Source organism: Dipodomys spectabilis, unplaced genomic scaffold (assembly GCF_019054845.1).
Source record: "Dipodomys spectabilis isolate Male_0828 unplaced genomic scaffold, ASM1905484v1 ptg000148l, whole genome shotgun sequence".
Lineage (NCBI taxonomy): Eukaryota > Metazoa > Chordata > Mammalia > Rodentia > Heteromyidae > Dipodomys > Dipodomys spectabilis.
In genome coordinates this window covers 1,600,288-1,625,147 of record NW_024870825.1, presented here as the reverse complement: position 1 = coordinate 1,625,147, position 24,860 = coordinate 1,600,288, and the positions used below count along the sequence as shown (strand labels likewise).

At 48.3% G+C, this 24,860-nt stretch overlaps 1 protein-coding gene across 2 annotated transcripts in view; it reads left to right on the top strand.

The window, feature by feature from the left end:
* The window catches only part of Ttf2 (transcription termination factor 2), a 28,309-nt gene extending 4,489 nt beyond the window's left edge, over positions 1–23,820 (top strand). The window contains exons 5-23 of one of the 2 annotated variants that reach the window (XM_042692259.1): positions 775–1,656; positions 2,347–2,461; positions 3,197–3,355; positions 4,115–4,242; positions 5,029–5,110; positions 6,909–7,028; positions 7,713–7,863; positions 9,972–10,077; positions 12,054–12,235; positions 13,400–13,553; positions 13,786–13,877; positions 15,538–15,620; positions 15,931–16,064; positions 16,937–17,107; positions 18,261–18,319; positions 19,481–19,631; positions 20,764–20,846; positions 22,273–22,347; positions 22,846–23,820. In XM_042692259.1, the coding sequence (XP_042548193.1) occupies positions 775–1,656; positions 2,347–2,461; positions 3,197–3,355; positions 4,115–4,242; positions 5,029–5,110; positions 6,909–7,028; positions 7,713–7,863; positions 9,972–10,077; positions 12,054–12,235; positions 13,400–13,553; positions 13,786–13,877; positions 15,538–15,620; positions 15,931–16,064; positions 16,937–17,107; positions 18,261–18,319; positions 19,481–19,631; positions 20,764–20,846; positions 22,273–22,347; positions 22,846–22,990 (3,072 nt within the window). In that variant the 3' untranslated portion in view covers positions 22,991–23,820. Of the gene's footprint in view, positions 1–774; positions 1,657–2,346; positions 2,462–3,193; positions 3,356–4,114; positions 4,243–5,028; positions 5,111–6,908; positions 7,029–7,712; positions 7,864–9,971; positions 10,078–12,053; positions 12,236–13,399; positions 13,554–13,785; positions 13,878–15,537; positions 15,621–15,930; positions 16,065–16,936; positions 17,108–18,260; positions 18,320–19,480; positions 19,632–20,763; positions 20,847–22,272; positions 22,348–22,845 lie in introns of both variants that reach the window. The other variant, XM_042692258.1, reaches the window with a different exon arrangement.
* Positions 23,821–24,860: the final 1,040 nt, after the last annotated feature.

The window sequence follows — 24,860 nt, the reverse complement described above, 5'->3', positions numbered from 1 at the left end:
AAGGTATGGCGCCTGGCTCAAGGGGTAGAGCACTTGCTAGACAAGCCTGTGGCCTGACTTTATTACACATTTAATATGTGGCTTTAATGGGAAAGACCTTGAAGCCTGGTAAACTGGTTGGTCATCAAACTGTGTCTGAAAGAGTTTTCTTTAAGCAGATGGACTCAAGTGGGACTATTAATTCAAAGGACCATTTGTTGAATTCAGTATTTAATGTTCTAGCACTAGAGCTCAGTGGCAGACTGTTTATCTAGCATATATAGGCCTGAGTTGAATCTCCAACATACCAAAAATTTTAAAAATTAAAAAATGTGTTTTCATTATTTTCCTTCTGTTGTATTTAAGTACTTTTTAAGGTCTTAAATGTAAGAAAAAAATGAGATTTTGCTAATTTCCCCATGTTTTTATAGATCAATATGTACTTGTCAAGGGCATACTCTAAGTGTAATTGATAAGGCCCAGTAATGGTAGGGCCAGGAGATGTCCTGCAGATGGCCAGGATGTGGGGAATAGGATGGGAGCTGTGGTGGTAGAGCACCAGCCTTAAGCGGAAAAGCCAAGTAAGGGAGTAAAGCTGTGAGTTCAAGCCCCAGTACTGACACAAAAAAAGTTAGGAAACTTATTCTTTGTGTTTGGCTTCTAAACTTTCTTAGATGTGGGAGCTATACCAAGAAAGTGTAGAAATATTGGAGCTACTTGTATTGTGTGTGTCTTCCTTCCAGATAGGAAGGCTACAAAATTATATATTATGATTACTCATTTTCATTCCCTTAGGATCCTAATTCGGAAGATCCCCCTGTCACCAGTAAGAGTCAACCTGCGAATGAGACCTCTCACCCCTCTGGCCAGCAGAGAAACCCATTCAAGGTGCTGGACAAGAATAAGAAACCAGCTCTCTTCAAACACATCACTGCTGGGGAAGGTGACCAGAAGCCAAAGGAGAAGGGAAGGCAGCTGGTGGACCGCCCAGAACAGAAGCCAGAGTGTTACCGCTGGATGGAGAAAGGCCCAGCATCTGACTTGGGGGCGAAGAGGACACAATCTGGAGTTGAGGTGTCGCAGAATGAGAGCACCGAGGCGATGGGAGGTGGAGGTGGTACATCCTGGCAGCGCGGTGGGAACAAGGCACGGGGACCACCCGCTGCCCCTGGGGAGGAGTCACACCAAGAGAACCAGGATGCCCTAAACAGAGCAGAGCCTCCGAAAGAAAAGGAAACCCCGTCTTACCCTCACTGGAACCCAGAAAACCAGCCCCATAAAGGGGGGCACCATGGGCGGGAGCAGCTTAAGAACTGGGAGGTAAAGGAAACAAAGGCAGAGCAGAGCCCAGGCACAAAGACCTTTGGGAAAGAAGGGCTCCCTCGGGGGTCTTCAGAGGCTTGTGGGCCTGCTCCCACCGGGCATGCCCAGGGAGGAGCACACCGAGCTGCCTCTAGCAGCGAAGACAGTGAGGACGAGGAAGCTGCTTCCTCCGAGCCAGGGAGCCCTCTTCTTTTTGACTTGACCAACCACTCAGAGAAGGAGGAGACGCTTCCGCTCCCTGGTCAAAGGGGACAAAGAGAAGAATCTAGAGCCACAGCACTCTCCAATAAGGCACAGCCCTCAGCCTCCACCACCAAGGGTGCGCACCTGGCCACCCAACTGAAGCAGAAGAAGGTAACTGCTGAGATGAGCGCCCGCTGCTGCCTGTGGGCCCCAGGGGAGCAAGTGCAGAAAGTTTACAGCCCTGTGCTCAGTGTCTTTTTTTTTTTTTTTGGTTGGTTGTGGGGCTTGAACTTAGCCTGGGCTAAGTTCTACCACTTGGGCCACAGCCACTTCCGGTTTTCTGGTGGTTTATTGGAGATGGTAGTTTCACAGCCTTTCCTGCTCAGGCTGGCTTTGAACTGCGATCCTCCGCTCTCAGTGTCCTGAATAGCTAGGATTACAGGTGTGAGCCACCGTGCCTGACTTCGTGTCTTTTTTTATGGTTATATTTTCAGGATGATTTTCAGCTGATTTAAAGGGTAAAAAAAGTCCTGGCTTTTACACATACAATTAAATGGCCATAACTTCAGAAATTTGGTATGTTAGACTATGTTAGTTTTTTTTTTCTTCTCATTCTTTTATGCTAGTACTTGGGCTTGAACTCTGGCCCTAGAGTTTGTCCTTAGCTTTTTTACTCAAAGCTGGTACTCTACCACTTGAGCCACAGCTCAAGATTTGTCTGTCAGGACTGGCTTTGAGCTACAATCCTAGATCTCAGCCTCTTGAGTAGCTGAGATTACAGGTGTGTGTCATCGAAACTGAGCATGTTTAAGTTACTTAAATTGCAAACGAGGAATCCGTTTGGTGGAATCTTTTTTCCAGAGCTTACTGGCGTCGGTGAATATCCAGGCTCTTCCAGACAAGGGGGAGAAGTTGCTCAAGCAAATCCAGATGCTAGAGGAGTCCCTTGGTGCTCTTGCCCTCTCTCCAGAGCAAGGTAAAAAGGGTGAAGCCCAGGAACCTGGGGTTTTCATGGTTCTGACTAGAGGCATTCTGATGAAGAATGTGTTGATTGGTTCACCTTTCCATTCAGTCTTCTGCTTGTGAACATTTCTTTTTTTTGGGGGGGGGGGCCCACAGTTGTGGGGCCTGAACTCTGGGCCTAGGCGCTGTCCCTCAGCTCTTCAGCTCAAGGCTAGCACTCTACCACTTGAGCCACAGTGCCACTTCTGGCTTTTTTCTTTTTGCTTATGTGGTGCTGAGGAATAATACCCAGGGCCTCAGGCATACAAGGCAAGCGCTCTACCACTGAGCCACCTTCCCAGCCCCTGCTTGTGAACATTTCTAGATTATCCCTATGACTTGTAATGTTCTTGCTAGCTGGGAATGTGGCTTAGTGGTGGAGTGCTTGCCTAGCAAGCATACTCAGAAGAAGCTGGAAGTGGCTCTGTGGCTCAAGTGGTAGAGTACTAGCCTTGAGCAAAAAGAAGCTCAGGGACAGTGGCCAGGCCCTGAGTTTAAGTCCCAGCACTGACAAAAAATAAAACAAAAACCAAAAAAACTTGCCCCTGTAGACTAACCTCTTTAGGTCTAAGACCTCTGTTCCCCAGGAAGCCTTTCTCAGCTTTTGAGGATGACCATGCCCCTTGACCCATGACCTCACACCACACACCACACATACACTTCCTCATTCGCTTTTCTCCAATGCGTTCTGCTTCTGTTTCTCCAGCAGGAAGTCATGAGAACAGCAGCTCTCAAGCACCACAGCAGAGTAACTTCACCAAAACTACTAAGCCCCTCCACCTGGTACCTCCCCAGCCCCTTCGGTGGCCTGATGCCCAGCCTGTGGGCTCTCTAGGACTGAAGGCAGCCTGCCAGGTGACCACTGGAGGTAGGATCCTGGGGCCCAGCCTTGCGGAGAAAGGCTGCCCTAAGTCAGTTGAGACCTAGCAGATGTCTTTGTGCCCATGAGGAGGGTGGGAGAGGCCAATCCTGAATTGAAAGTTGTATATCTATTCTGGATCATGGGTTCCTGCCTTAGTAGGGCTTGTTTTCTTTTTTTACCCCATACTAGGGCTTGAATTTAGGGCTTTTCATCATGCTGTCATTGTGTTCCACATTGTAATTGTTACTTGGTACGCCATTTGTTTGGCGTGCATGGGTGTGGGAAAGGTGTGGCTGGGGTTAGGAGATGCCAACTCAGGCTGGAGAATTTGTCTATTGTGGCCTCCAAAATGTCACAAGATGTGGAGAGCCAGGCCGCCTGGGATAGAGAGAGGGCCCGAAAGGCCAGTACAGAATTTTTGCCGTTATTTTGTTTTTGGTGTGGGGCTTGAACTCAGGGCCTGAGCAATGTTCCTGAGCTCTTTTGCTCAAGGCTAGCCTCTACCACTTTGAGCCATAGCTATACTTCTTATTTTCTAATGGTTATTTGGAGATTAGCATTTCATGGACTTTCCTGTTTGGACTGGCTTCAAACTACGGTCCTCAGATCTCAGCCTCCTGAGTAGCTAGGATTACAGGCATGAGCCACCAGCACCTGGCTTAGAAGACCAGAATTTTTAGTGAGTACAGACCTAGCACTGGGCAAATAATGACCTTTGGCATGGTAGTAGTGTGGTGCCTCTGGGTAATTCTTGTTTGTGTGCAGGACGTACAAACCCAGATTGCCTTCACTCCATGTGGAAAATCACAAGTGAAGCCATTGATGAACTGCACCGCTCGTTGGAGTCTTGTCCTGGGGAGACAGCAGTAGGAGAAGACCCACCTGGCTTGAAGGTAAGCTAGGGAAGATAGCTAAGGGTTACCGGTAAGTCCTACTAGTGTCCAGTAGCAAAATCTTTGTGACAAGTCAGAGTTATGAATTTGCATTTGTTGGCGGTTGAATCCATGCTTTGGATGTAGAGGAGTTCTGTAGGGCATTCGTTGGGTAACAGTGCTTAAATCGTGTACGGCCCTGTGAGAAGGAGTCAGTGGCCTTGCAGTGCCAACTGCACAGGAAGCACGGAAGGAATTCTAGGGACACAGCACTCCAGGCCAATAGTTATTGTTATCTCACTGCTTGTGCTTAAAAGAAATTGCAAGTCAGTTGCCAGTGGCTTGTGCCTGCAATCCTAGCTACTCAGGAGGCTGAGATCTGAGGGTCCCATTTCAAAGCCAGTGGACAAGAGTGTCAGCAAAAAGCCAGAAGGGGAGCTGTGCTTCAAGTGGCAGAGTACCAGCCTTGAGCGAAAAATTTAAGGGGTAGCACCCAGACCCTGCATTCAAGCCCCAGTACTGGTACAAAAAACAAAAGTTCTAGGAATGTCCTGTTAAAAACCTGAAATGCCTGACCATCCATGGGTTGCTGGTTAGAGAAGAGTCAGATTTAAGAGACAAGTTAGGAAAAGCCAACAGAATGGCTAGTGCAGCAGCAGCAACTGACAAGTTAATGAGGTAGACAAACCAGGTCTTGTGTGTCTGTGTAGATGGGGGTAGGGACTCCTAATATAAAAGCTGAAGTTAGGACCTGGCTATCCTCTCCGTGGGGATTTACATGTACCCTCTGGCCATTTCCTTTGTCAGGTACCTTTGTTACTGCACCAGAAGCAGGCATTGGCCTGGCTACTATGGCGGGAACGGCAGAAGCCACAAGGAGGGATTCTGGGTAAGTGTGGTATTGTCACAGCCAACCATGATTGGAGGCTTAGGCATGGTGGTATCTGTACTGAATTGCTTTGGTGATGCAGGTGCTATGATTCCCCTATTTTGCAGATGAGGATGCTAAACAGTAGAAATGTGTTGCCTCTTGCTCATGAGTACGCAGCTGTAGCAAAAGAGGGCTAGCTGAGTCTGGCTGGTGAGGCAGAGGGTTTTATTCAATGGCTTCCAGAATTCCTGGCAGATGCTGAGTGGCTGGCTGGAGCCCACATTCCAGGAGCTCTGGCTATGTGGCCACGTCACAAACAGGCCCTGGCTTCTTTGCTGCAAGCACTGGGGGAGAGCAGTGCCACCCCAACTCAGATGTGGCTGACCCATGCTCAGTGATTCTCAGTAGGACTAACAGCAGATGGATGAAGATCAAGGTCGGCAAAAGGGAAAAGGCATGCAGAGGAAAACAGTCCTCTGCCCTGGGATCGCACAGATCACGCTTCGTTCCCACCAGGAAGTTGTAGAATGTTTCAGTGAGTCATTAGAGGTTTGATGCCCAGGTGTCCATCATGCCAACTATGGCAGTTCTCTCCTAGGAGGGTGAACCTGCCTGCTCCTAGAGGCAGAGCAGGTGTGCAACATAGACTGTGCTGTTTGCGCCAATGGTTGAGGCAGTGAGTAGTCCTCCTTGGTTCTGAAGCTGAGAGCCTGGCTAAATCTGCATCTCTGGACAGCAGTCCTGGGGCAGCCCTGTGAGCACACTTCTCACATGTTAGCATGCAGGCCTGCTGTGTTTGCTCTTCCTGCAGAGTCAGGATTTGAACCACAGCTGCACTTCAGCTCTGTCGGATGATTGTTTTGGATGAAGATAAAGGTTGATAACCAAGGGTCAGTATCAGTTATAAGATGAGGAAATAGGATGGATAGAATATGAGGAATAAATTAGATAAGCTAATGACTGGCATATGACAGGTGCCCAGGAAGTGTCAGTTATGCATGGAGGATTGTTAATGCTCCTGCAGTATGGCAAACACCAGTGAAGTCTGAGGCAGGGTGCCTCTGTGGGTCTTTTTTTTATGCAAAGTCTAGGCAGCATGTCAAACTGGAATAGATATCAGTCCGTTCACATGGAACTTAAGTGTGATCCCGATTATTACTGATTTTGTTGAGGTTTGAACTCAAGGCCTCAGTTGGCTTGCTTGCTTGACTGGCACTTTTATCACTTGAAGCATGCCTTTAGCCCTCAGTTTTCCTGGGAATTTTGGAGATGGAGTGTCATGGACATTTCTGCTCAGGCTGACCTAGAACTCACTGGGATTACAGGCCAGCCCTGTGTGTCTGCTCCCTGATCTGTCTCCATATAAATGGCAAGAGTTCTCTTTTTTTTCTTTTTTTCTTTCTTTCTTTCTTTTTTTTTTGTTATAGAGCTTGAACTCAGGTCCTGGACACTGTCCCTGAGCTCTTTTGCTCTTTTTGCCAGTGGTACTATGCCACTTTAAGCCACAGCTCCACGTCCAGTTTTCTGGTGGCTAACTGGAGATAAGAGTCTCATAGACTTCCCTGCCCAGATTGCCTCTGAAACTGTGAGCCTCACAGTTCAGCCTCCTGAATTGCTAGGATTACAGGTGTGAGCCACCAGCACCTGCAAGAGTTCATTTTTAACAAGGAAAACGAAAACCCATTTAGGTCAGCAAGCATAGTTGGTAGATGGCACTGAAGCAGGTGGGTCACTGCCTGCCTTGGGCGGCTTCTCTTGCCTATATGTTGATTGTTTTACTCAGCCATTCACTCATTTAATATGCTTCGTTTTGCAGCCGATGATATGGGTTTAGGGAAAACCCTGACCATGATTGCACTCATCCTCACCCAGAAGAATCAGGAAAAGAACAAAGAAAAGGACAAAAAGGTGGCTTTGACGTGGCTCTCCAAAGACGGTATATACAAGTGTCTAGTGCCACTTTCTACAGAATCCAAGCCCCCCAGACGATGTGTCTCAATACAGAGGATCCTAGTCTAGACAAGCAGTACTGGAGCGCTTTCCTATGGTGTCTTCTGTGAGGCTGTGTGTGTTGTTATAGTGACTGTGTTTCCTTTTATTATAAACTTAGCTTTATCTGTGACAGAAGAAAATTAAGGAGAGAGCCAGGGCTTTAGAAGACTTAGATTATTCATAGTAATTCTTTTTATTTGTACCAATACTGGAACTTGAACTTGGAGTGCTGTCGCTTAGCTATTTCACTCAAGGCTGGCTGATGCTCCACTGCTTGAGCCATAGCTCCACTTCTGGCCTTTTGCTGGCTAATTGGAGAGAAGAGTCTCATGGACTTTTTGCCTTGGCTAGCTTTGAACTGTGATCAGATCTCAGCCTCCTAAGTAGCTGGAATTATAGGCATGAGCCACTGGTACCTAGTTCTTTTTCTTTTTGAGGGATTTTCACTTGTAGCTCAAGCTGTTGCCTTGCCCTCTTATAGGAGAAAATGGTGAAGTGTTTTGGTTTAAAAGATCATTTCTTCCATCTCCCGTTCTGCTGTCAGCTCTGTGTAGAAGAAGGATTGACAGAAGGTGCAAAGCCAGTGGAGAGAAGCAGCTGTGGCTGATTCCTGGTTTTCTTTTCCCAGGCTCTGCCAGCTTCACTTCCCATGGAACACTGATTGTCTGTCCAGCTTCCCTGATCCATCACTGGAGAAGTGAGGTAGAGAAACGGGTGAACAGTAGCCGACTGAGAGTCTATCTCTACCATGGGCCGAACCGGAATCGACATGCCAAAGTGTAAGTATGCACACAGCCATCGGAGGGCCCAGCGGCTTGGCCTAGTCCTGGGGACCCTCTTGTTTCCCAGCTCTGCACTTAGTCACCATTGATGCAGACCAAGAGCAGATGGAATTTTGCTCCCATTCACCAAACCTTTGCCTCTCCTAAGGAATCTGGAGATCCAGTGGTGGTAACGTTGCTATGTCCTTGTAAGGGTCACCAACAATAGCTGCAGTGCCAAGAGTCATCCACCAGATGGCAGCAGCATACCCTGGTAAATGAGGAAATGCCACAGAATCCCTTGGTTGCTGAAGTTCTGGTTCTAGAACTCTTGTTCTGTTTCTTCTGTAAATGGAAATGGAACCATCTCAGTCTTGCAGAGTTCGTGATTAAATCAAATGTTTAGATTCTGTAGGCTGTGTTTTTATGTATACTCGTGACTCTGTTTTTCATATATAAACCATCCAAGAACTTTTAGACTTGAGTCTGGCTGGAGGCATAGCTCAGTGGTAGAGCCCTTGCCTAGCATGTACAAGGCCCCAAGTTTGATTCCCAAAACTGCAAATAAAAAAATTCAAGACACAAACAGAGAAGAGAAAAGGGAGAGGGGGTGGGGGAAAGAGACAAAAGAAAACAATAGAGAAGCCAAGCACTGGTGGCTCACACCTGTAATCCTCACTAGTCAAGAGGCTGAGATCTAAGGATTGCGATTCAAAGCCAGGCCAGGCAGGCAAGGCTGTAAGACTCTTATCGCCAATAAACCACCAGAAAAACAGAAGTGGCACTGTGGCTCAAGTGGTAGAGTGCTAACCTTGAGCTGAAGAACTGAGGGACAGCACTCAGGCCCAGAGTTCAAACCCCATGACCAACAAAAAAAAGAAAAAAAGAGAAAAGAAAAAAAGTGTCAAATGTTTAGACCTAACTTCAAATTCTTTAAGGGGTACTAGGAAGGAAGGGTAGGCACCCCAGCTGCTAATCTTAGTTTTACCAATGTTATCAAGGTTTTGGAGGGGTTGTTGGCAGCGCTGCAGTTTGGATCCAGGGCCTTGTCCTTGCTAGACAAGCTCTCGGTGGCTTAGCTGTTCCGGTTTCAAAGGAATATTTGGTTTGGTTTCAAAGGAATATCTTCTAATTATGACATAATACTCTGAGATAAATACTTGCTACTCTAATGAAAGATAGGAGCAAAGTTGTTTCTACTTCTAAGAAGTTTCTCCAACCTTTATATTAGATGTTTAATCTCAGAAAGAACTGGCAGCGGTCTCTCAGGAGTACGCTGCCAGACTGCTGAGCTGAGGCTTGTGCCAGCCCTCACTTTGACAGGCACAGGGTATCGGCAGCACCGGCTGGCACATGGCCTTTGGCAGAATGCTGTAAGGTGCCTTTGTTCGGAGTCTTTCCTTAGAATAAGGTGGCTCTCATTTGGTTGTCCCCTTGTGTGAAGCTGGCTCTGCAGCTGGCTCTGGACTGGTTCTCCGTTCTGCCTTCCATGAGGGATACTAGGGCAGCATGTAGCCATCGCTGCCTCTGCAGAAGGCATGTCACATGGGTCCATGTGGTCATCGGTAAGCTTCACTGGAATAAGATTTGTGCCTCTAATGGGAATCTCTGCATGGTGTTGGCAAGGTGAACTCAAAACTTTGAGCGTGTGATCTGATTGCTGGGTCTTCACAGTCCATTACAGAGTGGAGGAGAGGGGAGACTGTACCTTCGCTGTGAGGGGGCTGCGCTGGGAGGATTTCCTCTTTTCTGGGATTTTGGCATCGTCCATCCTGAGTCGTCATTGAAATCAGTTCCCAGCCCTGCCTTGCTTTCTGTCCTGGCCAGTTCTCACCAGGCTTTACATGACCTCAGCTACAGTTTCACCTCTGTGGCTCACTGGAAAAGGAGAGGAGGCTTTTTTAGCTAGAGTGAAGCAATCAGAGCTAAGAGGTAGAAAAGGCCAAGTAGTAAAATTTGCTTCTCCAGACTTGTGTGTAGATGTGGGGGAGGAGGGGAGGTGTGGGGGCGGGGGAGAAAGACCCAGATTAGTCAGTTCTGCTATCTGTTCTTTTAGCCCACTCAGATCTGCCTCTCTTGTCCACAGACGGATCATGTACTGTTCTCCTTATGTCTTGTCTCTGCAGCCTGTCTACGTATGACATCGTAATAACTACGTACAGTCTCCTAGCCAAGGAGATTCCGGAAGAAAAGCAGGAGGGGGAAGTGCCAGGTGCAGCCCTCAGTGTGCAGGTGAGGCTCGGGAGGCCGGGATGTGGGGGTGGGACCACGTGGCACCTGATGGGGTATCCACAGCTTCAGTGTTGATACTTGGTATTGTGTCTGGCTATTTATTTACTTGCTTACTTGTTTTCATTATTTATTTGTTTACGTGTGTATATGTATATATGTATGTATATATGTATATTCTGGTACTGGGGTTTGAACTCAAGGGTTGGGCACTGTCCCTTAAACTTTCTGCCCAAGGCTGGTGCTCTACCACTTGAGTCACAGCTCCACTTCTGACTATTTGGTGGCTAATTGGAGATAAGAGCTCCAGACTTTCCTGCCTGGCTGTTTGTGAATCACAGTCCTCAGATCTCAGCCTCCTGAGTAGTTAGTATTATAGTTGTGAGCCACCAGTGCCTGGTGTGAGAACTGATCTTTACTAAGAGTATATGATTTTATAGGATATTCATAGGTTTCTGAATTGGGGACTCTCTAGAATGCTGTTGCAGCCCCTGGGCAGCCTGCTGTCTTACAGATAACCAGCCTCCCGTGCTCTCCACTGCTTTCAGGAAAAATCCCAAATTCCTTTACATGATATGTTGGCACTCTGTGACCTTGGCCTACCCCAGATGTCCCTCCTCACCCCTCCCCTGAACACAGGCTGCCACGCCCTGTCCTTACTCTGCCCCTTGAATGCAGCACTGTGCCCCAATCCTCTCCTCAGGCTGTGTCTGTTTCCACCTGCTTCAGGAATCCTTGAGGCAGGACCCACTCAGTTGCCACCATCTGGCTGAGTGCCTCCTGCTGCCCAGTGCTTACCAATGGCGTAGCCTTGTGTGTGGGCTGTGAGGCTGGGTCTCCTGTGTGGCTACGCTGCTGCCTCAGGACTGGTGTGGCAGGTACTCATGGCTCAGCCCTGCTGTTCCTGTCCCATGTTATCTCCTGTGACCTGTATATGTGCAGTATGGTCTTCACCTTTAGCTTCCAGCTGGAATCTGAATTCCTTGAGTTGGAACTGCCCTTTGCATCCAGTTTAGTACCTTACACTTTAAAGTAGATTTTTTAGTAAAGATTTAATACCCGGAGAAATCCTCGTTTAGAGCCATTGCTGAAATGTGGTTGAAAGAATAAAATTCAAGTTTGTTGGGTCTTCGTCTGTCCCACGAAAGACGGACGGGGTCCGAAGAAAGGTAAGTGCGGCACTCCCCTGTTCCCCAGCCTCCCTCAGCCCAGGAGACAATCAGACACAGCGGGGAGCCAAATCCAGCAGGTAGAAAACTCGTTTATTAACAGAGAGCAGCCCCTTTTAAAGACAAAAAGGGCGGGTGGCATGGCAAGGGAGGAAGAGGAACCAGTCACTGTCAAGGTCACACCCTATCATTCACCTGAGCCTTCACGGGCTGGTTAGGCACTGATCGGAAGATCAATTGGGCTCTGCCCACTTTACTCTCTCCCAGCGCCATCTTTGCTACCCATGTGCTCCACACAAGTTAAGGCCAAGGACCTGTGTCTCAACACCTGTAAGCCTAGCTACTCAGGAGGTTTGAGACCTGAGGATTGTGGTTCGAAGCCAAACTAGGCAGACTAATCCAAGGGACTCTAATCATCAATGAACCAGGCAAAAATCCAAAAATGGTGCTGTGGCTCAAATGGTAGAGCACCAGCCTTGAGCAAAAGAGCTGAGCAAAAGCACAAGACCCCGAGTCTAAGTCCCAGTACTGGCATCAAGAGAAACACCCAGACCTTCAAATTAGAAAACATTTTTGGCATCTTTAGCTCTGGGACAGACTGAAGGGACCTAGGCATTTGAACGGCTCAGGCTCCCCTGGCTTGTAACTGAGTTTACTGAGATTGTCCAAGCCACCTAGGGATTAGAGTGCATCCCCAGTGACTGGGAGGAGAGGGGGGCATGGGAGAGGGCTCCTCCTCACTTCTCCCTTTCCCCTCCTTCCTCTCCTACCCCCAGCATTCCATGTTCCCCTCACCCTTGCTCCTTCCAGGGTGTTCCAGCACCTTTGTTCCAGGTAATGTGGGCCAGGGTCATACTGGATGAAGCTCACAGTGTGAAGAACCCCCGAGTGCAGGCATCCGTTGCCGTGTGCAAGCTTCAAGCCCAGGCCCGCTGGGCCGTTACCGGCACCCCCATTCAGAATAACCTGCTGGATATGTACTCGCTGCTCAAGTGAGTGGCCGCCGGCCTCCAGTCTTCGTCAGTGCTTGTCTCTCAGTGGCCTCCAGTGTGTGCCACATTATCTGTTCTGTAGCAGATAGCCACTGTGCAACCTTTAAGGGCTAAAGAATGAATACATATGATCAAGAATTACTGATTGGCTGGCTGTGGTTACATCCAGCCCTTGCATATGCAAAACGGTAAGGCAAGTTGAATCAGGGGAAGCAAAAGGTGTCTTCAGTATGGTAAATGGTTTGGGTTAGGGTTATTTCTGCCTTAAACACAGACTAGGGTCAGCCTTACAAATGATGTGAGGCAAACAGGAAAGAATGCTGACTTGATTTTTTGGTGGGGGGGGGGGCGGGGGATCAGTTGTGGGGCTTGAACTCTGTCCCTGTGCTCTTCAGCTCAAGGCAAGTGCGCTACCACTTGAGCCACAGTGCTACTCCCGGTTTTCTAGTGGTTTATTGGAGATAAGAGTCTCACAGAATTTCCTGCCCGGGCTGGCTTTGAACCTCGATCCTCAGATCTCAGCCTCCTGAGTAGCTATGATTACAGGCATAAGCCACCAGCATCCGGCTACAATGCTAAGTTTAAAATACTTAACTTCTGGGCTGGGAATGTAGCTTAGTGGTAGACTGCTTGCCTAGCATGCATGAGACCCTGGGTTTGATTCCTCAGTACCACAGAAAGAGAAAAGGCTAGAAGTGACACTGTGGCTCAAGTGGTAGAGTGCTAAGCCCCTTAACTGGAGATATATAATGAAAAAGCCAAGAGAGCACGAGGTCTGAGTTCAAATCCAAAGACCTGCACAAAAGTAAGTAAATACTTTGTTAAGGCAGATCATAAGAGGCTATGGAATTTCTTTGATTGCCTTTGAAACTTTAGGAATAATTTCTAGCTATTCTTCTCTGTCCTGTTGTGACCCTGTAGATACTGTTAAGATGATGTTCACATTTCTACAGTGTTTTTCATTATTGATCTGGATCTTTTGATCTGCCTAGCTGAGATTTTTCTATGAATACTGTTTAAAATGGCACAATGAAAGTGTAACCCGAATTGTGATGATCTGTTTCTGTCTGATGTTTTACTGTGCACACTGACCCCATTCTCTCATGTTTGTCCTTCCCCTACTTTGTGTCCCCTCCTCACCACTTTTTAAAAAAAAAAAAAAAGATTTCTGCGCTGCTCTCCATTTGATGAGTTCAGTGTGTGGAAAAGTCAGGTGGACAATGGATCTAAGAAGGGAGGAGAACGGTTGAGCATCCTAACCAAGAGCCTCCTGCTGAGGAGAACGAAAGACCAGCTGGATGCCATGGGTAAACCCTTGGTAATTACATTTACACCATCTCTGCTGAGGCCAGGGAAGGAGGTCCAGGGGGGGCTAACTACTTGCCAGACTTTAGGGCCTGAGCCCCCCAGTTCCGCCCAGGGAGGCCCCAGACAGCTGTCTTGGCTGTCCAGTCTCAGCCACACTGGTGCTGCTTTCCAGGGTGGGCCAGACTTCCTGGCAATTTGCTCTGTGGCACTCAGCTCACACCATCTTCCTCTTTCTCTTCTAGGTGATGCTTCCCCAGCGGGAGTTTCAGCTGCACCAGCTAAAGCTTTCTGAAGATGAACAGACCGTGTACAATGTCTTTTTTGCAAGATCCCGGTATGAGAGGACGTTCCTTCTGAAATTGCGTTGTCTCATTCCTGTCTGCTTGGGAGTGAGAGCAGGGCCGCATTTCCTTAACTGTGCTGATGGCGTAGATGCGTCACTTGCCTCTGTTCCCTTTTAATCTCCCTTTTCCCCTCTCTTCCCTACCTCACCTCTGCCTGATGTACATTGAAGGTGAGTTTTGAGCCTATTCTTCACTGCCTTCCTTTCATAGGAAACAAAGGGTATGGAGGGGCTGGGTGCCATGGCGCATACCTGCAGTCCTAGTTACTTAAAAGCAGAGACTAGGAGGATCCTGGTTTGAGGTCAATCCAAGCAAACATTTACAAGACCCCATCTCAGTGAAGAAAGCTGGGTGTGGTGTGCATTTGCCATTTCAGCTAAAGTCTAGGCTACCTTGGACAAGAAAAAGCAAGAACCTACCTAGAAAATAGCTAAAGCAAAAATGGCTTGGGTGATGTAGCACTTGCCTAGAACACAGCCCTGAGTTCAAACCCCAGCATTGCCAAAAAAGAAAAACTAAATTTAGAGTATGGGGATCTGTCTGTCCTCTTGAGAGTCCATTAGGAAAACATATCTCTTTGACTATTAGCCTGTCAGCTAGCATGTCACCTGAATTGGAAAATGAAACAAAAGCTGGTGTAATCATCCTTCATGGTGTTGGTTCTTTACACTCTTGCCTATTTCCCTTCCCTGGATTCCAGACTCCCTCTCACTGCGCTGCAGCGCTCATACCCCTCTCACGCTAGCTGGTTCTTGTAAAAATGGAAGAGGGCAGATGAGGGTATGCATACATGCACACACAAAGAGATCATATTGAAGCCGAACATTTACTGAAAAGGGGAGTGGGGAGGGAATATAAAGGAGGTGAACTTGTTCTACAGATCTGTGGAATCACCACAGTGAACCCTTTGTCCTGCCAATGTATGCTAATCAACATGTAGTGGAGATGTGTGTGTACATGTGTGTGCATGCTTGTGTGGGCATATGTATTCTAGTACTGGGGCTTGAATTCTGAGCCTCATGTTATTGCTTAGCTTTTCTTCTGGTTAGTTGTGGGGCTTGAACTCAGGGTTTGGTTGCTGTCCAGGAGCCTCTTTGTGCTCAAGGCTAGCATTCTTACCACTTGAGCCACAACACCACTTCTGTTTTTCTGGGAGTTAATTGGAGATAAGAGTCTCACGGGGACTTTTCTGCCTAAACTTGGTTTGAACTGCAATCCTCAGATCTCAGCTAGGATTACAGGCATGAGCCACCAGTGCCTGGCTTACTTAGCGTTTTTACTCAAAGCTGCTTGCTGTTTGACCACTTGTGCCACACCTCCACTTCCGGCTGTTTGTTTTGCTGGTTAAATGGAGACAAGAGTCTTTTGAATTTGTCTGCCTTGGCTGGCTTGAAACCATAATCCTTAGAGATCAGTCTCATGAGTCACTAGGATTACAGGTGTGAGGCACCAGTAACCTGGTGAGATTTTTTTTCCTGTGTTTTTGAGTAATTACTACTTTTGACGGATGTTTGCTGCAAGCATGGCATCTTTGCTGATGCCCAGGACCGCATCTGCCCTGCGCATTCTAAGCACGGTTCAGCAGTGACCCTCGCCAGCCTGTTCTGTTTAGTGATGGCATGTGGGCGTTTTCTGTTTGATTTGAGGCAGGTCAGCGCTGCAGTCCTATCTGAAGAGACAAGAGAGCAGAGGCAGCCCACCTGAAAGGAACCCCAATAACCCATTCCTTCGAGGTGAGCCAGGGCGCTCCAGGTGTGTCCACCAGCAAAAGTGGGGCTCCATCCCTTGAGGGAGCAGAGTGAGGCCAAGGCCTTCCCACCAGAGCCAGGTGCTTTTATCACATACATAAGACCTGGCAACTTCCGCTTCCTGACATTGCTCAGGAAATTTGCTTTACTCACGAAGAAGAGTCATTTGGCTTTTAAATGTTACAGATATGCATTATTCCTAAATTACCGGATTGCAGACCAAATAGGATTTAGTTCCTCCTCCAGATGTCTTTTCTAAACCGCCATCTCCTGGGTTCATCTTCTCTCTTGGCAGTGGCTCAGGAGTTTGGCTCCCATGGGCCTGGGCACCACTCGACTGCTAGCTCCGGGACCCCCAGTACTGTGCACATCCTCTCCCAGCTGCTGAGACTCCGCCAGTGCTGCTGCCATCTTTCCTTACTGAAGTCGGTGAGAAGCAGCTATGGCTGGGTGGGCCTCGTCTCTGGCTATCACCTCCGGGCTTGGGGTCTGGGCTGTGAGTGGTCCCATGGGTGGGGTCAGTTCTGGTTCCCTTCGAGGTGGGACAGGGAAGAACTTATTTGGGTCAGTTCAGGTTATGTTAATCTTGATGATGTGGCATTGGAGAGAGTACGTTTTTATTAGAGTACTGGATTGTTTAGGAATGGGAAATGGTACTTGTGAAGGCTTTGCTGTTTCAGAATAATGCTAGAATAATGCTGATTTTGCTAGCATTGTTCAGAATTGAGGCTTTTAGGTTTGATAGGAAAATTCAAGTGGCTAAACAAATTGCAGCATTGCTTTTACGTTGGGTAAAAGCCCACCTAAACTCTAGGAGCACGTGCTGCCTCAGGCTGTGGTGATGTAGTCCCTCACTTACCTGAATTATTCTAGCTAGGAAAAATGCGTCATCTGCCTGGCAAGTCTGAAAAAAAATCATTTATCTTTGATCTGATTAGAAACTTTCAAGACCACACTTTTCGTGGGTCTCGTGTGTGTGTGTGGGTGTGTGTGTCTCCATGCATGCATTTGTGCGTGTGTGAGCACGTGTGCGTGTGTGAGCACGTGTGCACATGTGCACGTGCGCACATGTGCACGTGCCTGTACTGGGGCTTGAATTCAAACTGTCTTGCTTTTGCTTGGCTTTTTGACTCAAGGCTGGCAGTCTACCACTTGAGCCACACCTCTACTTCTTGAGTAGGGTTTTCTGAAGAGTTAGGAAAGATAAATTTCAAAACATTGTTTCCTGAATCAAGAAACCTTATCCACAAGTAATATATGCCTTGCTGCCTTCCCTGCTCAACCCCTTCTTCCTGTTCTAGGCCCTGGATCCAACAGAGCTGAAGAGTGAAGGCCTTGTTCTGTCCCTGGAAGAGCAGCTTGGCGCTCTCACCTTGTCTGAGCTCCGAGACTCTGACTCAGCTCCCACTGTGTCCCTCAATGGCGCACGCTTCAATGGGGAGCTCTTTGAAGACACGCGAGAGAGCACCAAGGTGCTTCCATCCCTCCTCTCTTCTCTACTAAGAGAACTTGGGGTTTTTTGGCGGGGGGGGGGGGGGGGAGATACTGCTGATACTGGGCCTGAAACTCAGGTCCTAGGTATTGTCCTTTGGCCTTATTTGCGCAAAACTAACACTCTACCACTTGAGCCACAGCTCTACTTCCAGTTTTTTGCAGTTCATTGGAGATAGGAGTCTCATAGACTTTCCTGCCCCAGCTAGCTTCATACTGTGATCTCAGCCTCAGAGTATCTAGGATTACAAGAATGAGCCACCAGTGCCCAGCTTTCTAGGGTCTTCTGAGAGGTCAGAAGAATGAAGGCAGTTCTGCTCCAGAGGCTTGCCCACATGTCTAACTGCCTGTTTGCAGTGAGTGGGCCCTAGAGCCTCTGGGTAAATGCCTGGAGAGCCTGCATTGAAGCTGGACAGGTCTTCTCCAGTGAAATTAGAGCAGTCAAAGTGGGTATAGCTCCCCTGTTATCTTCTGAAGACTCTTAGGATAGTACCTGGTGGTAAATAATGTCCTAGGGGCTAGAAGAACAGAAATGAGCCAGACATGTGCTGCCTTTGCCTAGAGCATCTCAGTCCTGGGAGAAGGTCAGGATCAGTAAGCAGTGACGAGGTGTCATGAGGCGCACCTATTTCCAGATTAGGACTGTGAGATAGAGACATGGGCGCTACGAGCAGTTGTGGGTCTGTTGGCAGTCATTACCCAACTCATACTTTTTGGGCTTGGGGAGAACTGCCGAAAAGTCATATTAGGCTGACAGGGAATAATGTTTAAGGCCAAGAGAACAGAATACACAAAGGGGAGGCTCATTTGGGCAAGAATTCTAGTGTGACTGAAGTGTCATTTAAACATGGCGCACTAAGAACTGAGCCTGGGTAAGTCAGCGAGAGCTACAACTGCGTGAGTGCGCGGGTCACTTGAAGTGCCTTGGGCCTCGTCCTTAGTGGGGAAGTCAGGACGGGGCCCCATCCAGCTTACATTTCAGGGAAGCCTTCTGGCTACAGAGGGGAGAATGGCATAAGGACAGATCCAGGCAGGAGCCCAGAGGCCGGCAGGAGGAGACTGCAGTCATGCAGGGAGAGGTGATGGAGGAAAGCCAGTGGTGGAAGCCACACCACCAGTGCAACCCTTTTCCAGGTGTCATCGCTGCTGGCAGAACTGGAGGCAATCCAAGGAAATTCAGGGACTCAGAAGAGGTAAGAGTGTTACTTCCTTATCCAAGTTTTGGTTAGAATTACACAAGAAGGTTTGCTGCTGATTGTCATAAAGGAGTTTTTCTGTCAAGAACCTTGAGCCAGGCTCTGCACTACGTACTGAGGTCATAGAACAAATCCTCTATGATTTCTAACTGAAATATTCCTGGCAGTCACTGAAAAGATATGCCTAGAGAGGCACAGTGAGCTGGGCATGTGAAACAGTCTCTAAAATCAGAGAAGCCGAGGAGGAAGCATCAAACAGAGCCAACACAGAGCTGCTGGTGGTCTCCTTGAGCTGGAGACAAGGGGAGACGGTGTTTTGTCATTTGTTATGCTATGTTTGTGTGTGTGTGTGGGGGGGGGGTATTTACATTTATATATTAGGAAATACTTGAGTGAATTTTTAGTTCTCTGTGGGAGCCTCGGGCTGGTTGTTGGGCTGCTGTCACGGGATGTGTTCCTTTAAAGCAGGACCACAGAACCTTGCATGAACACTAAGCCCCCAAGGAAAAATAGGCTGGAGTTGTTACTTGAGTCTAGCCACCATGTTTTCTGACTTTGTTTATTAGCACAAGGCCAGTGACACATTTCTGTAGTCCTAGTTACTCAAGAGGCTGAGGTTCAAAGCCACTTCAGACAGACATCCAGGAGACTTTATCTCCAATGAACCAGCCGAAAGCTGGAAGTGGAGGTGTGGCTCAAGTGGTAGAGCACCAGTCTTGAGAGCTGGAGGTCCTGAGTTCAAGCCCACTGTGTGACCTTAAATGTGTGCCTGCATTAGGTTCACGTCACTACTTCAGAAGCACAGACAGGCTTTAGCTGGCTCCTGAGTTTGGAGAGTCAGGTCTGAGATTGGGAGATGACGTTGTGGTAGAAGGTGAGGGTGGTAGAAGGCAATGCAATACATGTATTCCCATGTCGAGCCTGGAAGCAGCGGGTGCTGGGGAAGAGATGGAGTCCCCCCGTCCCCAAGGGCCTCCCTCCACCCCTGGGGTGGGCAGCATTTCCCACTGCTGGCCCCCAGAGCTCCAGCCTCTGCACGTGACTGTGTGGTGCCTTCCCCCAAGGTCAACGAAGGCTTTTGTCAGTAAGCTGAAGGTTAGCAGAGACACGAAGTATGCAGGTGAGCCTGCTTACTGCTTTGAACTTTGTCCTTCCCAGCGTCATCGTCTCGCAGTGGACCAGCATGCTGAAAGTGGTAGCCTTGCACCTGAAGAAGCGCGGACTGACGCATGCCACCATCGACGGCTCTGTCAACCCCAAACAGAGGATGGACCTGGTGGAGGCCTTTAACCACTCCAGAGTCCCCCAGGTACAGCGGGTGCTGCCGCCTCTTGGCCGGGCTTTCAGCTACTTAGATAGCAGAGAGCTGGAGAACTATGGTTCAAAGCCAGGAGAGACTCCACCTCTAATTAACCAACAAAAAGTTGGGCAGGAGGAATGGCTTAAGAGGTAGAGCACTAGCCATAGGCAAAAAGCTGAGTGTGAGGCCCTTAAGTTTGAGCACTGGAACTGAAAAGAAAAACAGCAGCAGCATGAAATTATTCTTGTTTTTCTAGAGATAATAGAGCAACATAACTTTAAAATACTCATACCTTCAATCTCTAGATCTTTAGAGCTTATTAGACATTGACTTGTCAGCGGGCACAAGTTCTCTAAAGAGAGTAAGATATGAGGACTAACCTAGAAAGAGATTCAGACGGTTGGCTACAATTGGGAACATTTGTCAGGGAGGCAGGTCTTTGCTGTGGGCAAGTATGGAAGAGAATGCATCAGGTTGTAGACAAGAAGAATAGGAAGCTTTAGTTGGCTAGTGGCTGGTGGTAGGAAAGTTACTGCAGCACTGGAGGGGTGGGATGGATAGAATTAAGATAATTGAATTATAGAATGTTAACTGTGCTCTAAGTGACAGTACCCGTATATTTCAGTGTTTTGAGATTCATAGGGAGGAGGGGAGGTTTCCAAGTGGAGGCAGGAGGTAGCCTCTGAAGGTTCTAGTACGTCATAGTAGGGTATCTGATCCGGACCTGTGGCTCATGTTTTGGTCTTGGGCTTGAACCTGAGTTATTGTTACCATCTTTCTATCACTGAAACAAGTATCTGCAATAGTCTACTTACGCAGAGGAGGAAGAGCATGTTCGGACTCCTGCTGTTAAGAGCTCATCCATCACCCATTGGCCCTGTTGCTTTGGGGCCTGTGGCAAGTGTGCAGCAGAGCACAGTTCATGGCTGGAAAGTGAGAAAGAGCCCGAGGAAAGGGCCGAAGGCCAGGGTCTCCTTCCGCTTACTCCTCCTCCCATGTCCTAAAGACCTCACGGAAGGTTCCACCACCCATGAATAGCACTATGAGAGGGACCAAGCCTTTACCGTGTGGACTTTTTGGGGACCCCAAAGATCCAAACTGCATCCCCTGTATCAACTCCCTGGTGTGTTTCCTTTGGAAGGTTATACTGATCTCTCTCTTGGCTGGAGGTGTTGGTCTAAACCTGACTGGAGGAAACCATCTTTTTCTTCTGGACATGCACTGGTAATGATCTGGATCTCCCTCCTGTTATGTCAGTGTCACAGGGAGAAGGGGGGTTGGTGGGCCAGTGGGGCCTGATCTCTGATGTGGAGCACAGTGCGTCTGTATGTACGTGTCCACAGGTGCCAGCTGTGAACAGGTGGGAGTGCAGGTGACGTTCCTCAGTTTCTACATGGGTTCTAGAGGTCTCCTTAACATAGTTCATTCACACACAGAGCACCTGTAGCTCACACCTGTAATCATAGGACTGAGGTTTGAACCAGCTAGGCAGAGAAGACTCCACCTCCAAAATAACTAGTAAAAAATACAAAAACAAAAACACTAGGAGGTGGGCGCTATAGAGCCAGCTATGTGAAACAGAGCAGGAAGCCACCCCCAATGCCCTCCCTCACCCCCTCAGCCCCGGAAACATTTGTTTTCGCTCCTGACCATGTAAGGTGGAAAGCAGGGGCAGAGCTCTCTCTCCCAGTGCTGAGAGCTGGCAGGCTCACCTGTCCCAAGTGGAGCTGTAGAGAGCAGCTCAGGGAGGTCTCCATCCTAGATCCCCTCTTGAGATGGCAGAAGAGTGCATAGCCATGCTAGAAATATGTATGCTACCAGTGCTGGCTCGGCAGTGCCTTCTGGGTAATGAATGTTACTGGTGAAGTCCAAAGACAGTTTCTGTTTCCAGGGGTGTGATGGGCACTGGGCTGGCTGGGATGGTTTAGTCCTCCGGGTGGCCTTGCCTGGTGGAAACGGACCCCCATGCTCTGCCTTCGGGATCGTGTGCTCGGCTGTGCGCTGTGGGGGCCAGGGGACCATTCCCGGACTTGGGCCTTGTTGGAGACTTGTTTGCCTCAGATAGCGAATTGTTATCTGAGATTCTAAAGAGGTGCAATAAGACAGGAATTTGGACTTGGTCGTGAAAGTCCACAAAGAAAGAAGTATAAGGCTTTCCTCCGCAGTTGACTCATGGAGGACTAAGGCCAAGCAGGTAAATATTGGAGAATGTTAGCCAGTGATTACATTGACAAGCAGGAGTGAAACCCGGAGGGCTGCATTCTGACACTGGGAAGTGATCCAGGCTGGCTAGGACTGTTGATCTCTCCTCCCGTCCCCTCCATAGGCGTTAATGGTGGGGCTGCATTGTCACAGCTGCCTGGCCCGGTCTCAGTAGAGTCAGGGGGTATCTGACAGCAGCTTTCCTTAGGCCATAGAGCCTAGAATGGGGTGACAGACTTCTGGAAAGAGTCCATATTTTTCAGGTTAAATGGTTTCTCTGTTGCATATCCTTTGCGCTTTGTTGGGCTTTCTTAACCCCCTTGAAAATAGAACAGCCATTTTTAGCAGAAGTAAACAAATGAAGGCTATAGGCTGGAATTGGCCTGTGGTCCTCAGCTTGTCACCCGGTCTGGGGTATATCTCTGAGCTGCACCTCTCTGTTTAACAGGAATCCGTCGCTGGAAGATCAAGCTTGTGACCGGATTTACCGAGTGGGACAGCAAAAGGATGTTGTCATCCACAGGTAACCAGGCCACGGGCCCTCCCAGAGTCTGCTCTTGTGAAAACCTTTTGTGATTTCTGATTTGTTTTATACCAGTAATAGGCACCAACTCAGGGCCTGGGTGCTGTCCCTTAGGTTTTTTTACACAAGGCTGGCACTCCACCACAGCTCCATTTCCACTAGAGATAAGTTTCCTGGACTTCTGTAACTGGCTTCAAATTACAGTTCCCAGGTCTCATCCTCCTCAGGAGCTAGGGTAACCAGCGTGAGCTACTGGTCCCTGGCTCCGAACTACTTTGGGATAGGACATCCTTTGCTTAATTGAGGCTCTCTCAGACACCCTTGCTTTAGGATGAAGTAAAAATTGAGCCTGAGCCACATCACTTTACGTGGATTTCCCTGTTCCTGTTGGTAACCAAGTTTAGAGACACAAACACAGCAGCCCAGCAGCATGGTGGTGGTTTGGGTATGTTATGAAGTGGGCTGCTGTGCATGTTCTGATCGCTTGCTTGTGTTTAGATTTGTTTGTGCTGGAACAGTGGAAGAAAAGATCTTGGCGCTCCAAGAAAAGAAGAAAGATTTGGCCAAGCAGGTTCTCTCTGGGTCCGCAGAGTCTTTCACCAAGCTCACCCTGGCCGACCTCAAAGTCCTTTTTGGCATCTAACCTATCTGTAGAATAGGACCACTGCTGCTTTGTGTTGGGATCTGGGAGTGGCAGAGAACCCTGTTCCCAGAGATGAGGATGGGCGCAGTGTGCCCCCATGTTTCAGTTAGTCAGCTTCTTTAATGAGTGTCCGAGACTCCGATGATTTCAGGTTTAAAAAATGCTTTGAAGCCAGCTCCAGCAGAAAAATCTGTGAGACTCTTATTTCCAGTTAGCTGGAAGTGGAGGTGTTGCTCATATGGTACAGTGTCCACCGTGATCAAAAAAGGTAAGGGACAGCACCAATCCAAGTCCAAGCCCATGACCAGCACACAAAGCTTTGGAGTTACTTGGTTTTGGAAGGCAACTCTGTTGGAAATGTACTTATTTCAGTAAAGCTTAAAAGGCCCCGTGTTGCTGGATGTGGTGGTGCACGCCTGTAGTCGTAGCACCTGAGAGGCAGAGGAAGCATTACCACCCTGTGGAACCTGGGTAAATCCCATCTCACTGAGGCTTGCCCCATTGGCGTATCTAGACTAAGCAGAGCAGACCCCTCCCTGCTGCCCCATCACCCCTCCACCTGGCACTGCTTCTCAACCTCGGGTTAAGGAGCTGCTGAGCACACCCTGGTACTGTGCGCCACTGATTAGTGTGGGTAGTCCCCAGCTATTTCATCATTTCATTTCATGGATCGCTTGGTATCAGGGTGATTGTGTTATTCCATTTTATTACTTATATTCGCCTGCAGTGTTCTGAGCATATCATGTTTTCTTTGTATATGTAATGATTCTGTAATTTTTTTTTTGTCGGTCAAGCAGCTTGAACTCTGGGCCTGGGCTCTGTCCCTCAGCTCTTCAGCTCAAGGCGAGTGCTCTACCACTTGAGCCACAGTGCCACCTCTGGTTTTCTGGTAGTTAACTGGAGATTAGAGTCTCACAGACTTTCCTGCCTGGGCTGACTTTGAACTGCGATCCTCAAATCTCAGCCTCCTGAGTAGCTGACAGGTGTGAGCCACCGGCACCCGGCTTGCTTATGGAAATTTTGATTATTTTAGCATTTAGGACTATTGTTATTTAGTGTTCATATCATCAGCAGTTGTATTATTATCATTGGCACAATGTAATAAATGTATCTGACCATAGCAAACATAACACTAAATGCTCACCAAACCCCATTTCTGTTTCTCTTGCTTCTGACTGCCCAGAGACTCCACTTCCAGTCTTCCCGACAGCTGGACAGGGCACAGGGCACTGCCTTGTCCAGGGAACATGGACAAAAGTGGGAAGGCATTTCTAGGTTGCCATCTTCAAACTTTCTTCCCCTGTGCTTTACTGAGGGGAGACCTAAGAATGGTGAGCCCACTAGGTTGGGGGTTCCTAACGTGCTTTGGGCCCTCACCCTGAGGTCAGACTTAATCCCTGAGTGAGACAGAGCCCTGTGCACCTCCTTCTATACTCCATTCGCAGGCACTGGGCTATGCTGTGACCAAGAAATTATTGTTGAGCCACAGACTTCTGGGGTCGCTTCTATGGCAGATTCCTGACTAACATGAACGCTGGAACCCTTGATTCTTTAGAAAACTTCAAACTTCCTCTTCCCTCAGTAATGATTCCCCAAGCCTCGTTCATTTCTGCTAGGAAAACAAAATAAAACATAGTTCTCCCTAGAAAGAAGCGTACCTCGTGGGCTGGGTAAGGGTGAGGACCACGCAGCAGTGAGGAGCCTTTTGTTCTGGAACCTCAACCAGCCCCAAGTCTGGGTGATTTTTTTACCAAAAAAATCCCCTTTGGCTATCCTGGTTTGTAAGGGAAGCATTGCTTTTAGAACTTAGCTGCTACAATAAGGCCCTGAAAACCAGAGATAAAGGTGGTAAAATTACCTTTATGAAGTT